The sequence below is a fragment of the Heterodontus francisci genome, chromosome 2 (genome assembly GCF_036365525.1).
Source record: "Heterodontus francisci isolate sHetFra1 chromosome 2, sHetFra1.hap1, whole genome shotgun sequence".
Lineage (NCBI taxonomy): Eukaryota > Metazoa > Chordata > Chondrichthyes > Heterodontiformes > Heterodontidae > Heterodontus > Heterodontus francisci.
In genome coordinates, this window is record NC_090372.1 from 178,246,525 (window position 1) to 178,262,350 (window position 15,826).

The 15,826-nt window shown below is 45.1% G+C and overlaps 1 protein-coding gene across 3 annotated transcripts in view; it reads left to right on the top strand.

Moving 5' to 3' along the window:
• The window catches only part of waca (WW domain containing adaptor with coiled-coil a), a 220,944-nt gene that overhangs the window by 168,016 nt on the left and 37,102 nt on the right, over positions 1–15,826 (top strand). For all 3 annotated transcript variants that reach the window (XM_068014158.1, XM_068014169.1, XM_068014171.1), the window contains one exon: positions 9,733–9,910. In XM_068014158.1, the coding sequence (XP_067870259.1) occupies positions 9,733–9,910 (178 nt within the window). The remainder of the gene's footprint in view (positions 1–9,732; positions 9,911–15,826) is intronic.

The window sequence follows — 15,826 nt, forward strand, 5'->3', positions numbered from 1 at the left end:
TGCGGAGTTTGCAAGTTCTCCCTGTGACTGTGAGGGTTTTTGCCGGGTGCTCCGGTTTCCTCCCACAGCTGAAGACTTGCAGGTTGATATGTAAATTGGCCATTATAATTTGCCCCTCGTGTAGGTAGGTGGTAGGGAATATGGGATTACTGCAGGGTTAGTATAAATGGGTGGTTATTGGTCGGCACAGACTCGGTGGGCCGAAGGGCCTGTTTCAGTGCTGTATCTCTCTTTTTTTTTTAAAAACTGGAGAAAGTAAACATTCAGGTGGCCGGGTTGGGTGCGGGTCGGGTCGAGCGCGGAAAAAAATGGAAGGACTCTGGCCAGGTCGGTCTCTGGTCCGATATGGTTCTGTCGGGTTAGGGTTGGGTTTTTTTTTCCAGACCCAAGCAGGCCTTTAATGGGAGGTTCTATTGGTGACTTCCACATTTCACCTCTAAACTGACTGCAGATAATTTTTTTTAAAAGTACTGTTTTCGTCCCTCAGTGTTTTGGGGGTCAAATAAATAGACCGACTACAGGCTTTCTCATGGGTTAAAAAGAAAGATAAATATTTATTTTCCACAATAATCGAAAAATGTTTGCGACCTCACCCACTCAGGCATTTACCCACACGCAAACACACAAGAAAATATAGTGCATAGTGTTAACATGCAGCTAGAGTCCAATTGTAAAACAGTTAGTTGTTTTAAGAAACCTTTAAAAGCATTTTGGGAGGAAATCTTTCAACGGTACAGGCCTGAAAGTTCTTTGTCTTGAAAAAAATGAAGTGTTGCAGGCTCCTTGTGGTTGAGCCTTAATTTGAAGTCGATGGTGGAAATCTCTGGTTCACATTTGCAGAAGGGGGAGATCCAAAGTCGTCTTGCAATTTCTTTGCTGCAGTAATAAAAAGGGTGTTGTCAGCAGGGCTCCTGATGAACTGGAACTGTCTCACAGCTGTTCCGGCTGGAAAAGACCTTCTCAGGCTGTTCGTCTCTCTCTGCCTCTCTGAGGTACCTTTTTAAGGTAGAAACTGGTCAGGTTGGGTGTTGGTCAGTTGACTAAGGACTCTTTCTCCCCTGGGGTGACTCATACAATGTTCCAGGATATGGGAATCATTGTTCTGTGATGGTGTCTGAATGTGGTCCATCCTGATGAATAGGTGCTACTTTCTTTTGGGCCTCCTTATCTCGAGAGACAATGGATACGTGCCTGGAGGTGGTCTGGTTTGTGAAGCAGCGCCTGGAGTGGCTATAAAGGCCAATTCTAGAGTGACAGCCTCTTCCACTGGTGCTGCAGAGAAATTTGTTTGTCGGGGCTGTTGCACAGTTGGCTCTCCCCTTGCGCCTCTGTCTTTTTTCCTGCCAACTACTAAGTCTCTTCGACTCGCCACATTTTAGCCCTGTCTTTATGGCTGCCCACCAGCTCTGGCGAAAGCTGGCAACTGACTCCCACGACTTGTGATCAATGTCACAGGATTTCATGTTGCGTTTGCAGACGTCTTTATAGCGGAGACATGGACGGCCGGTGGGTCTGATACCAGCGGCGAGCTCGCTGTACAATGTGTCTTTGGGGATCCTGCCATCTTCCATGCGGCTCACATGGCCAAGCCATCTCAAGCGCCGCTGACTCAGTAATGTGTACAAGCTGGGGATGTTGGCCGCTTCGAGGACTTCTGTGTTGGAGATACAGTCCTGCCACCTAATGTCAAGTATTCTCCGGAGGCAGCGAAGATGGAATGAATTGAGACGTCGCTCTTGGCTGGCATACATTGTCCAGGCCTCGCTGCCATAGAGCAAGGTACTGAGGACACAGTCCTGATACACTCGGACTTTTGTGTTCCGTGTCAGTGCGCCATTTTCCCACACTCTCTTGGCCAGTCTGGACATAGCAGTGGAAGCCTTACCCATGCGCTTGTTGATTTCTGCATTTTTACACCTATTATTTTAGTCTTGGCTGTGGAGTCAGTCTGTCTACAACAGACTTTGTGGCACAAATGTATCCATTTTCTTGTGTTTCAGTTCACTTGTTAACTCATATCATAATTCCTCCGGTTCATTTCATATATTTCCTCACTGATCCCTTTGTTAGCATAACAAAAGATTTAATTCAACAAATGATGTCCCTCGTTAGGTTATTTTCTATGGGTTTTAGAAATATTAAGGTGTTGAGAAGCAGATGTAGTAGGAATTTGGTATGTATTAAAATATTGATTTTGTTTCACAGATGAATATAAATCATTGAATTTTGAACCGGGGATTATTCTTGCAATATTGAAATTGCAGGTTAAAGGCTAAAATTACGATAAAAGCTGCTTCCCATTGTTCTGAAACCCTAATTTTAATTGTACAAATAAATGCAACTGTTTTATACCAAGAGACTTGTTATTTTGCTCTCTTGCTTCCTTTTAGTCTAGTTGTGTAGTAATTATATTACTGGGCTAGTAATAGAGTCCTGAATTAATAATCCAACAATTGAGAGTTTAAATCCCACCATAGCAGTTTGAGGATTTAAATTCAGTTCTTAAAAATCTGGAAATAAAAAGCTGGTATTCGTATTAGAAGGGACCATGAAGATGTCCAATTGTCATAAAAGTCCAACTGGTTCACAAATGTCCTGGAGGGAAGGTCTGGCCTGTACGTGACACCAGTTTCACAGCAACATATTTGGCTCTTTATTGCCCTATGAAGGGGTCAACAGTTTTATCAAACTGCTGCAAAGAATGGACTGTAGCGGTTCATGAAGAAGGCCCACCACTACGTTCTCAGGGCAACTCGGGATGGGTAATAACCTTGCTGGTGAGGCCCATGTACTGAGAATGATTCACTTTTTTCAAGTACAAAACATACACTTTAAATGTACCTGATGATCTATGTAAACTTTTCATATTTCTCAAATATGAACACTCTAGCACCTGAGAGCATTCATTGTGCTTAAAATATGCGTACTTTGGAGACTTTGCAACTTCATTGTGTTTGAACATGGATTACAGTTATTTTTAAGTGGAAAATACATGGGCGAAGACCCATATAACAAGGTCTTCAACTTGCATTCAAAACTTCAATAGCAGCTTGTCCCAGAGTGGAAACAGAGTTAATTTAATAGCTAGTAGCAATGCAAGTCAGCAAGAGCAGCAGTGCTGGTTTCTGCACATATTACATTAGTGTAAATGGGACAAAGCCTGGCCAAATGACTTCGGATACACTGTTTTGACTGTTAGCTTCTCTTAAGCCAGAACCACAGCATTACACAGAGGCTTTCAGCTTGACAAAATACTACTTGCAGGCAGTAGTATTGCTTTATAAAGACGAGCATTATTAGGTGGCTTACTGCCATCTGCTGGTAAATGTAAGGGTGTGACTTTGACTGGAGTCTTTAATATCTAATTGTTTGACTTAATCCTTTGCTCACATCTGTACTGTAACCCCAATGTACAAAATCTCAGTCAGCTTCATGCTCTAATTCATGCTTTTCTTTCTCATTGTTCCAGACTTGGAACAACAGTGAATTTCCTTTTCACAAAACTGCTTTGTTTTCTTGATTTGATAACACTTTTATGTCAGTACTTATAATTTGAAAAACCCATAGAAACAAGTCAGCATTTCACTGTCATGATCTGTTGATGAACCATTTGAATCATTGGAAACTTCAGTGTTCAGCACCAAGAATGGCTTGACAGTACTGCTGCTGCAGAGTAAAGACAATTGCCATTGTGTAGAGTAGCACGATGGGCCGAAGGGCCTGTTCTGTGCTGTATAACTCTGACTCTATGACCAATAGGATTAATATTGCTAACCCATTTAAATACCTGTCTTATCTTTTTTTCTGTGTATAGAATGAATACAGGGTTTAAAATGTTTATAGAAACATAGAAAAATAGGAGCAGGAGTAAGCCCTTTGAGCCTGCTCCACCATTCGGTACGATCATGGCTGACCATCCAAACTCAGTAACCTGTTCCCGCTTTCTCCCCGTATCCCTTGATCCCATTAGCTCTAAGAACTATATCGAACTCTTTCTTGAATATTCTTAATGATTTGGCCTCAACTGGTAGAGAATTCCACAAGAATTCCACAAGGGTGGCGCAGTGGTTAGCACCGCAGCCTCACAGCTCCAGCGACCCGGGTTCAATTCTGGGTACTGCACTGTGTGGAGTTTGCAAGTTTCTCCCTGTGTCTGCGTGGGTTTCCTCCGGGTGCTCCGGTTTCCTCCCACATGCCAAAGACTTGCAGCTGATAGGTAAATTGGCCATTATAAATTGCCCCTAGTATAGGTAGGTGGTAGGGAAATATAGGGACAGGTGGGGATGTGGTAGGGATATAGGATTAGTATAAATGGGTGGTTGATGGTCGGCACAGACTCGGTGGGCCGAAGGGCCTGTTTCAGTGCTGTATCTCTAAAATAAAAAAAAATAAAAAAATAAGTTTGTCACTCTCTGGGTGAAGAAATCTCTCCTCATCTCAGTCCTAAATGACTTACCCCTTATCCTTAGACTGTGACCCCTGGTCCTGGACTCTCCTGCCATCGGGAACATCCTTGCTGCATTTAGTCTGTCCAGTCCTGTTAGAATTTTGTAGGTTTCTATGAGATCCCCTCTCATTCTTCTTAACTGTAGTGAATACAAGCCTAATCAACCCAATCTCTCTCCTATATGTTAGTCCTGCCATCCCAGGAATCAGTCTGGTGAACCTTGTCTGCCCTCCATAGCAAGAACATCCTTCCTCAGATAAGGAGACCAAAACTGCACACAGTACTCCAGATGTGGTCTCACCATGCCTTGTATAATTGCAGCAAGACATCCTTGCTCCTGTACTCAAATCCGATCACTATGAAGGCCAACATACCGTTTGCCTTCTTAACTGCTTACTGTACCTGCATGCTTGCTTTCAACGACTGGTGCACAAGGACACCCAGGTCTCGCTGCACCTCCCCCTTTCTCAATCTGTTGCCGTTCAGATAATTTGCCTTTCTGTTTTTTCCACCAAAGTGGATAACCTCACAGTACACTGCATCTGCCGTGTATTTGCCCACTCACTCAACCTGTCCACATCACACTGGAGCTTCTGTGCATGTTCGGAACATAGGAGCAGGGGTCAGCCATTCGGCCCCTCAACTGCCATTCAACTAGATCATGGCTGATCTGCCGCAAAGCCATGTTCCTGCACTATCCCCAAGTCCCTTGATATCTTTAATAGTTAGAATAGGGCGGCGAAGTGGTTAGCACCGCAGCCCCACAGCTCCAGGGACCCGGGTTCGATTCTGGGTACTGCCTGTGCGGAGTTTGCACGTTCTCCCTGTGACCGCGTGGGTTTCCGCCGGGTGCTCTGGTTTCCTCCCACTGCCAAAGACTTGCAGGTTGATAGGTAAATTGGCCATTATAAATTTCCCCCAGTGTAGGTAGGTGATAGGGAATATGGGATTACTGTAGGGTTAGTATAAATGGGTGGTTGTTGGTCAGCACAGACTCGGTGGGCTGAAGGGCCTGTTTCAGTGCTGTATCTCTAAATAAATAAAATCTATCGATCTCTGTCTTAAATATACTCAACGACTGAGCTGCCACAGCTCTCTGGGGTAGAGAATTCCACAGATTCACCACCCTCTGAAGAAATTCCTTCTCCTCTCAGTCCTAAATGGCCTACCTCTTATTTTGAGACTGTGTCCCTGGTTCTCGGCACCCCCACCGCCCCCAGCCAGGGGATACATCCTTTCTGCGTCTACCTTGTTCAGCCCTCAAAGAACTTTGTATGCTTCAATAATATGCTTCAATAAGATCACCTCTCCTCCTTCAAAAATCTAGAGAATACAGGCCCAGTTTCCTCAATCTCTCCGCATAGGACAATCCTGCCAATCCAGGGATTAGTCTTGTGAACCTTCGTTGCATTCCCTCTGTGGCAAATACATCCTTCCTTAGATAAGGAGACCAAAACTGAACACTTTTCTCCAGGTGCTCTCTCACCAAGGCTCTATTCAACCGCAGCAAGTTTTCTTTACTCCTGTACTCAAATCCTCTTGCAATAAAGGCCAACATACCATTTGTCTTCCTAATTGCTTGCTGCACCTGCATGTTCGCTTTCAGTGATTAGGAATAAGGATACCTAGGTCCCTTTTGACATCAACACTTTCCAATCTCTCCATTTAAGATATACTCTGCATTTCTGTTTCTTTTAGCAAAGTGGATAATTTCACATTATATTCCGTCTGCCATGTTCTTGCCCACTCACTTAGCCTGTCTAAATCCCCCGAAGCCTCTTTGCATCCTCCTTGCAACTCACATTCCCACCTAGTTTTGTGTCATCAGCAAACTTGGAAATAATACATTTGGTCCCCACATCCAGATCATTTATATAGGTTGTGAATAGTTTGGGCCCAAGCACTGATCTTTGCGTTACCCCACTAGTCACTGCCTGCGAGCCTGAGAATGACCCATTTATTCCTATGCTCTGTTTTCTGTCTGTTAACCAATTCTCAATCCATATTACCCCCAAATCCCATGTGCTCTAATCTTGTTTACTAACCTCTGTGGGACCTTATGGAAAGCCTTCAGAAAATTCAAATACACCGCATCCATTGGTTCCCCTTATCTATTCTGCTAGTTACATCCTCAAAAAACTCCAACAGGTTTCCCTTCCATAAATCCATGTTGACTTTGCCCAATTCTGCCATTATTTTCTAAGTGTCCAGTAATTAGATCCTTTCTAATAGATTCTTGGCATCTTTGAAAAACTGCAGGAGCAGGCTGGGCTGTTCACAATAAAACACAAGTTTCTTTTAAGTTATTGGTAATCTGTCCTAATATCATCATATACGACTTGATCTGATTATGCTCCTGTGATGCACCTTGGGCTGTTCGACTGCATTGCAGGTTCTGTATAAATGCAAGTTTTGCTGCCATCCGTATATTTAAAAAAAATTCTAGCTCTACCCAGTTTCTGTACAGTGACTGTTATTTCACATCTCCAGCAATGAAGCTGGAGGTATATGTGTGTGTTGATTGGAAATCGAAATATGCCAAATATATAATTGAGAAACTGTCAGCAAGCATTACATTTTAGTGCAGATGTAGGGCTATGTACTACCATTAGCATTTTAAATGTAAGCCTTTAGAAGTTTGGCTTCTGCTTGATTTTTTTTGTGGAGTTCGTGTCTGGTGTCCCTGTTGATGGTCAAAGTTGGTGTGCTGATCTGAGCAATGTGCAAGGTTCTTGCTGGATGTGTGCGCTTGTGGGTCTGTATTCCTATTATTGGTGATGTGCATTAAGTTCTTTGAATCTTTTAAAATGAAGGCCGGGAATTTACCCGAGGCAGACAGGAGATGTCCACCGACTGAGAAGGCAGTGGCGAACCCGCTTCCGCCTGGCCTGAGGATCCGACCCATATTTTGCGGGTCTCCAGGCTTTAATTGGTTTGAGGAAATTACAGTGCAACATTTCTTTTTATTTCAGATTTCCAGCATCCGCAGTATTTTGCTTTTATTTTGCATTAAGTTCTGCTTGGGCTGTTCATATTTTCATTATGCAAGGATAACTGCATTGACTATCAGTACTGTGAGCTTGTTAAAACAATGTTTTAATTCCAAGTTGACTGTGTCTTCAGTGGATTCTTAACTATCTCAATAGTAACACAACATGCTGGCAAACTGTAGTCAGTTTTATACACTGCCTGGGGTAGTACTGAGCCAGAAGTTATTTAATATCAGACAGGATGGCATTTACAGTGCTGCAGTTCAGTGCCTCTGGGTACCATTAACCAGTTTCAAGAATATTCATCTACTTAGTCACATTCAGGGTTAATTAATAATGTTTTACTGCAAATTAAACATTAAGTGGCAGATGATTGGTTATCTGACATATGTTTGCTTTGCATTAAATGCTGCTTACTAATTCTTATTTTTTATGCCAGTATTTGGAACAAACATTTTCTAAATGTGAAATGGATTTTTTGTATTTGTAAAATATTGTAGATTCAGATGAAGGATGGAGTAATAAAAGTATGAATAAGTATATTGCTGGACCCAAAAGTTGTATTGCAGAAGTAATTGCGAGAAATGTTTATTGGATTTGCCCCTAGATGATGGCAGCAGCAATCAGGGGTTTGTAAAGGCAAGCATGATCAGAAACTGAGACTTTGGCTGGAATTTTATGGGCCCCCCCCCCCCCCCCCCCCCCAAAAGAGGGGGAAGGTGGTTGGGGGTGGGAGTGGCGGGCATAAAATGGAGCATGAGGCTCGGGGGGGCCCTCCCCGACCTGCTCCTGCCTCTGCCGCCTTTACGCAGGGTGGCGGCGGCTAAAAACGGCCCGCCCGGCCCAGGCCAATCAAGGCTCTCAAGTGGCCACGTAAGGGCCTTTGCCTGTCTCCACTGGGATTTTATCCGTGACTGGTCGGGCGTCCAGACCTGAGAAAAGCAGCCTGTTCAAAGCAGGCGGCTCTCTGACGTCCTGGGGGAGGGTGCCCTCATGATCGGGCACCCTGTGCTCAACGGAGGGCTGCTTCCGATAACCCAACCACCCCCAAAGCGCACCCCCGCAATCAATCACCCCGGCGAGGCATCAGAAACTTACCTGCCTTCCAGAACTCCCTGATATCTTCTGTAGGCTGTGTAGTCCCAGCAGTGGCCACCACTGCTGGTGGCGCTGCTGAGACAGTTATTCGGCGGGACTTTCTACCTCAAACGGGTGGAAGTCCCGCCTCAAGCCAATTAAAGCCCGGGGACCCGCAAAATATGGGTCGGATCTCCAGGCCAAGCGGAAGCGGGTTCGCCACTGCCTTCTCAGTCGGTGGACATCTGTCTGCCTCGGGTAAATTCCCGGCCTTCATTTTAAAAGATTCAAAATTAATAATACTGCAATTGGGGGGGACGGAGAGAGAACCACATGTTAAGTGGTCTATGTAAAGGGTAGGGTGGGGTAGAAGGGTGAATGAAATCCCTGAGAAAATTAGACTAAGCAACATCTTTTTTAAGAAAACATCTCTGGCTGTTTGAAAATTCATGAATGCAGGTTCATGTTAGTTGACCTGAAGACATGAGAATAGATGAACCAAATCTTCACTTTGTAAGGTAATTTATGAGAAAGAGAGACTTGCATTTGTATAGCACCTTTCAAGACCTCAGCATCCCAAAATGCATTACAGCCAATTAAGTACTGTTAGGAGGTGTACTGCAGGAAACACAACCTTTGCACACAAAGGTCCCACAACCAGCAATGTGATAATGACCAGATACTTTTTTTGGTGTTGAAGGATAAATATTGGCCAGGACAACAGGAAGAACCTCCCTTGATCTTTTATGTCCACCTGAGAGGGCAGATGGGGCCTTGGTGTAACGTCTGATCCAAAACATGGCTCCTCCAGTAGTGCAGCGCACTCTCAGTACTGTACTGAAGTGTCAACCTAGATTATGTGCTCAAGTCCCCGAAGTGGGACATAAATCCCATGACATTTTGATTTGAAGGCAAGTGTGCTACTACTGAGCTATGGCTGACATTTGATGTTTAATTTACATTCTTCTGCAATTTCCAAGATGCAAAATATTTTCTGTCATCGGCTAAATCTGCTCACTTATATTGCTATAATGTTATTTTTTAAAGAAAAAAAATACACTTTGCTTTCAATTGAAAAGTTAAGAATGACTAAAGTTAGCGGCTGCAAATTGAGGTCCTTGGCTCCAAGGAAAATGTTTTCTTATTTCAGTGCTATCAAATGCATTTTTGAAAGGTCGAGAAAATTTGTGTGAAATGTAACTATTTAAACTTTTACAGCAACCAGCGAAGTCCATCGCCAAGTCCAAATCACATTGCAAGTAACAGTGCATCTTCAGTATCATCAACCACGCCTGCACGCTCCTCGTGTTCATTGACGCCGACACTAGCAGCGCACTTCAATGAAAACCTTATAAAACACGTTCAAGGTTGGCCAGCTGATCATGCGGAAAAGCAAGTAAGTGCAGAGCTGTTTTTTGTTTTGAAATAGTTGATTTAATCCTTATTGGGAGCTGCTTTAAGGAAGTTGACATTTTGGAGTTTGGGAATATGTCCGCTTTGTCTTTGCTATGTATTTTGTTGCTTGACGAATTTTGCCCTACTCAAAGTATTTTCTTCATCGAATTTCAGTTATGTATCCAAGTTGTAGACTATCAAAACACATGGCTGTATAAAATTGGTTTGAGTTGGCCTAACAATCTTGGCTGGCAGCTATCTTCATTTACGATGTTTCATCACAAAATACACCTAAGCTCACTCAAGTTTTATCTCGGTGCTATGACCTAATCTTTTAATAGTTGACTAGGCTTCTTTCAGCAGCTGTACAGAAAGTTTGTAACGAAGGGCTGAATTTTATTGCCGGCGGCACCCTTTTAACTCGGTGCACCCGCATTCGTCGGCTACCGCCGAGCCCCCGTGATATTAATCGCAGGGGCTCATTAGAATCACGGTGCCGAGCCACCCTCCCCATATTATGTGGGGAAAGGCGGGACATTCGGCGCAGTGAGAGAGATTCTGATAGCTGTGCAGCAGCTGCTGGGGCCCTAGTTTAAGCGCCCCAGCACCTGTTTCCTGACAGCTGTCAAAGAAATACTTAACTCACTGCTGAAGAGTGGGGTTGCTGTCAATCTGGCAGCACAGCAGAAAGTCCTGCAGAAATCCAGCATGTCAGGCAGCATCTGTGGAGAGAGAAGCAGAGTTAACTTGTCCAAGTTCACAGACCTGAAAGTGAACTCTGCTTCTCTCTCCACAAATGCTGCCTGACCTGATGAGTTACCCCAGCACTTTCCACTTTGCTGACACATACTTACCCTGATGTGTTGCAGTGTCTTGTGAAGTTGCGATCCTCTACTCCCACTCAAGTGTAACATTCCTCCTTGTGGGTGTGCTGCATCTGGGAGAATAATCTTAATTTTGCACATTCCGGGACATGGACTTGAATAGACCATAAAAGGCATAGGAGGTTTACAGAGAACACACTGACACAAATTGCCAGCATGTAGCGCCAATGTCTCATCCCTTTGCACCGTTGGCCCTTCAGGAGAGCCAACATATGCAATAACAGCATTGCCATGCCACCATTACTCGTGAGAGTCTCCACGGACTAAGTGGCTTGGACACTGGCGCAGTCAGCTGCTGCCTCTACTGGTTTACACAGGGATGCTGCAGATGTAGACTGGTGCACAGCAGGTGAGCGAGGACGATGTGTGGCTTGCAGAGCTCGTGTCGGTTCCTATGGAGCAGCCAGCCTTTGTCTGATAAGCCACTAACGTACGTCCCTAGTTCACTACTGGCACTGCGTGCAGAGCCTGGGTGCCATCTGCCCTCCCATGCATCTTTCATGTTGTAGGTCCTCAGCGTCCTCATAGTCCGAGGAGGAATCCTGTTGACGTCTCTCCTCATCATTCCAGGCCTGCCCCCTATTGGGTGCATAGTTGTGCAGAACAGCAAAGAAAGGATCTTGCTTTTCGGCTCATCGTACAGGGCATCACCCTATCCATCCAGGCATTGGACGTGCTCTTTCAGCATGCCGATCTCCTGCTCAGTGGTGGCTCATGTAGCTCAGTGGCTGGCATTGTATCTTTCCTTTTCAGTAATGGTGGAGTCTCTCACTGGTGTCGGGAGCCATGTCTGCAAAGGATAGCCCTTATCTGCAAGAAGCCACCCCTCCATCTGAGCCAGTTCAGTGAACAGCGCTGGCAGCGGGACTGGCGCAAGACCCAGGTGTCATGGTAGCTGCCTGAGAAGTGGTCACACATTTGCTGCAAGCATCTGCGGTGTTCACATACCAGCTTCACCTGAATTGACAGGGTTCCTTTAATGGTGATGTCTGCTGTGGTAGACTGGCAGTAGGCCTGATGGCCACATGAGTGCAGTCTATGAACATTATAACCTGTTGTTCTCCGGCAATGGTGCCGGAACCAATGGCCCTCCTGGGCCTGGCTGTGAGAGTCCATCCTGAAGTGGACATCCTCACTGGTCATCTGGTTCAGGTTATTGGTTACTCCCTGAAGCATTAGTGCACTGTTGACTGTGTGACCCCACTAAGGTCTCTGGTGAGCCCCTAAAAGGCTGCAGAGGCGTCAGGCTTGAGAACCGCTGCCACTCTGGAACAAAGGCATGGGATGTCCACGGAGCATCCTTGAGCAGGGCACAGAGATGTCGCCACCCTCTCTGTATGCGCAATCTCCTCTGACACTGGTGGTCTGACATCCGATTGGCATGTCATGTGGGGCCTGTAGATGCAAGGCAACCGTAATGGCGAGCTCCCCTTGGGCTGCTGCTCATGACCGGAGGCATCTACGTGGATCGCACAATGTAGGATGAGCCGTACCTATTTCCATGTGATGAATAAAGTTGAGACCCTGCATGTATTCGAAGGTTGCTGACAGCGCATGGATTGGTGTTGACGGGTACATCAACTGCTTTCTTGGATCAACTATGTAGCATGCCATGGCATTGCCCATCTTGGCCAACACTCAGTGGCGCAGCATGACCACATCTAGATCCTACCAGCTGAATCAATTGCCCCCTACCATCCATAAGACGTTAATGCCCCTGCCCTTTCTGGCACCCTCCCCACACACAGGGTGCCTAGTGTGCCATTGCCCCCTCGCAAACACAGAGCGTACACTGTTAACGGAGGGATGGTACACGGTACCTCCTTCATGCCAGCACAGTTTTCCCTCCAGTAATCCTAGACCCTTTAAGAATGCAGAGTTAGACACATGCATATCCCCGCTCCCTCCTCCCTTTAAGAATGCTGAGTTTCGATCCCTGTGTATCCCCCCTCCTTCCTCTCCTTTCAGAATTCAGAGTTAGACCCCTGCATATCCCCCCCCCCCACCTCCCTTCCGTAATGCAGAGTGCGGATCTGATGGCTTTTCAGATCATGAACGGGACAGCATGTGATGGCCAAGGTCCCGCCGCCGCTATGTAATATGCAGCGGGCCCTTCTCACCGTCCACAGGTTGTGGCGGGCCTCTCCCAGCAGCATTTAACCGGCCCCCGTGGCTTCGAGGGGCTGGTAAAATCCAGCCTAAATGTGGTAGCTCTGCGAAATACAACTTTTTTTCTCTTTCGTGATTGCTGAATTGGAGCACGTGGTATTATCATTACCTTTTAAACAAACTATTCTTAGGCATAAAACTCAATAAAGTTATTTGATTTCAGTTAGTGTGAGGCAAGTGAGAAACAATTCATGGAGTACAGTTGTTACAATGTCCTTTGCATTTAAAATAATAAAACTTAAAAATCCTCTGCAATGAGAAAGTTATTCATCTGACAGTTCCATTAAATAAAATGAAGTTGAATTGCAAAGCTGATGAATAATTTTAAATCTGAGCTTGCTAGATTTTTGCTAGCCAGGAGAATTAAAGGATAAGGAGCCAAGGCAGATGGATGGAGTTAGGATACAAATCAGCCTTGATTTCAATGAATGCCAGAACAAGCTTGAAGGCTGAATGCCCTACTCAAGTTCCTGTGTTTTTCTTTGACCACCATTGATTTCAGTTTTGCTGAGCTCTTTGGCAGTCGAATGCTGCCTTGCTGTTGAGGGCACCTAATCTCCTTCCTTTTGCAATATTCAACTCTTGCTTCCAAGTGCGGGTCAAAGCCTGTGATGAGCTCTGAAGCAGAGTGATTCTGGTGGAACCCAAATTGAGCATAAATGAACAGGTTATTGGTGAACAGGTGTTGCTTGATGCTACTGTTGGTGACTTTTCCCATCATTTTACTTTATGATTGTAAGGAGACTGACCGTGCATTTGTTGACTGGGTTTGCTTTGTCATGTTTATTTGCTGGGGGTGTGCTCTATCCATACAATGCCACATTGTTGAATACTGTAAAATGCTGTACTGGAACGTGAACTAAATATAATTGGCTGTAAACTCTGGCACTGATGGTGAAGGCCTCAGGAGAAGGCAGAGTGGGGTCATGCACTCGGCACTTCTGGCTGAAAATGCTTGAAATCACTTCAGCCATGTCGCTTATGCTCATGTCGAGTTCCATCATGGGATTGACATCTTCATGGATCTACCTTCTCCTGTTAATTGCCTGATTGTTAGAGCTTTGTCTGTAACCTGCACGTATGACGTCGCGCATACAAGTATTCAAGAATCCATTGTTCACGAGAGGGTTTTCAGCTCCATCCCACAACATCCAGTAAGAGACGGGCTGGAGCTCCGTAAATGCCTATGGAGGTTGTGAGAGCCACCTCCCAAATCAAGAACAACAAAGCTGCAGGAGGTGATAGAAACCCGCTGAAATCGTTAATCACAGAGGAGAGGAACTAACATTACAGCTCCACGTCCTCATCCTACAGATCTGGAATGAAGAGGAAGTCCCAAATGATCTCAAGGATGCTATGATTAATCTTCAAGAGAGGGAACAAATCCAACTGTGGAAATTACACAGGCATATCCCTGCTCTCCATTGCAGGAAAGATCATTACCAGAACCCTTATGAACTAACTCATTACACTTGCTGAATAACTGCTCCCAGAATCTCAATGTGGGTTTCGGCCATCAAGAGGCACTGCCGACATGTTTTTCACAGCTCGCTAACTACAAGAAAAATGTCACGACCAACATCAATCTCTCGACAGAGCACTTTTTGATTTGACAAAGACCTTTGAATCTGTAAATCGTGAGGCACTTTGGAAGATTCTGTTGAAGGATGGATGTCCTCCAAAATTTGTCACCATCCTTTGCTCTGCTTCATGATATCCTTAGCAAATGATCCATTACAGACCCTTTGGAAGTTAAGACAGGAGTTAAAAAAGGTTGTCATCATCCCAGATCTCTCTTTCAATCTTCCGAGCAGCTATGCTCTGTCTGACTGGAGATGAGCTCTCTGCTGGAGTGCAGCTTATTTATTGAATGGACGGTAAACTATTTAATCTCGGGTGACTCCAATCAAAACTTAAGATCACCTAGACTTCAGTCATTGAGCTCCAAAATGCTGATGACGCTGCAGTAAGTGCTGTGTCGGAAACTGATCTTCAGAGAATAGTCAGCCTATTTACTGAGGGATATGAGAAGATGGGATTTGCACTCAACAATCAGAAGACCAAAGTCCTCCATCCGTAAGCTCCAAATGCACACCCATTAATTAGGATTCATGATGAGTGCCTGGAAAATGTGGAACACTTAGAGTATCTTGGAAGTTATCTTTCACAGAAGGCTGATATTAACTAAGAAATCAGCATTGCCTGAATTCTGCTGGTGTAGCCTTTGGCCACCTGAGGGAGTGAGTGTTTGAAGGTTGCAACATCAAAACTGAAACCAAGCTCATGGTCTACCACGTGGTTGTGATCCTACCTCACCGTACGGAGCTGAAACATGGACAACATAAAGGAGGCACCTCAAAGCACAGGAGTCATTTCATCAACACTAACTGCGGAAGATCCACACAGGTGCACCAATATCAGTGTCCTCATATAAGCAGGAACCACAAGCATCGAGGCTATGATTATCTGCCATCAGTCTCGTTGAGTTGATCAGAGAGTTCGGATGTCAGGACCAGGCTCCCAGGTCAGGTAGGGCACACGTACCAAAGGGGCACAAAAGAAGTGCTTTGAGGATGTGCTGAAAGCCAACATGAAGAAATGCAACATTGACATCAACTCCTGGGAGACCATCGCCCTGGACTGAACCAGATGGCGGCAGAGTCTGTGGGAAGGATCCCAGCAGTTTGAGACCCAACAACAACAAAATGAAGAGGAAAAGTGAGAGTGGCGGAAAGAACAAGTCATGACCCGAACGAAAAATACATGACCAGACATCCCTCGTGCCTTAAAGTCTGTAGATTCTGAATCGGCCTCACCAGCCATCTTCGTCTCAGGGTAGACAATTATCCTCACCTGCGAGGGAT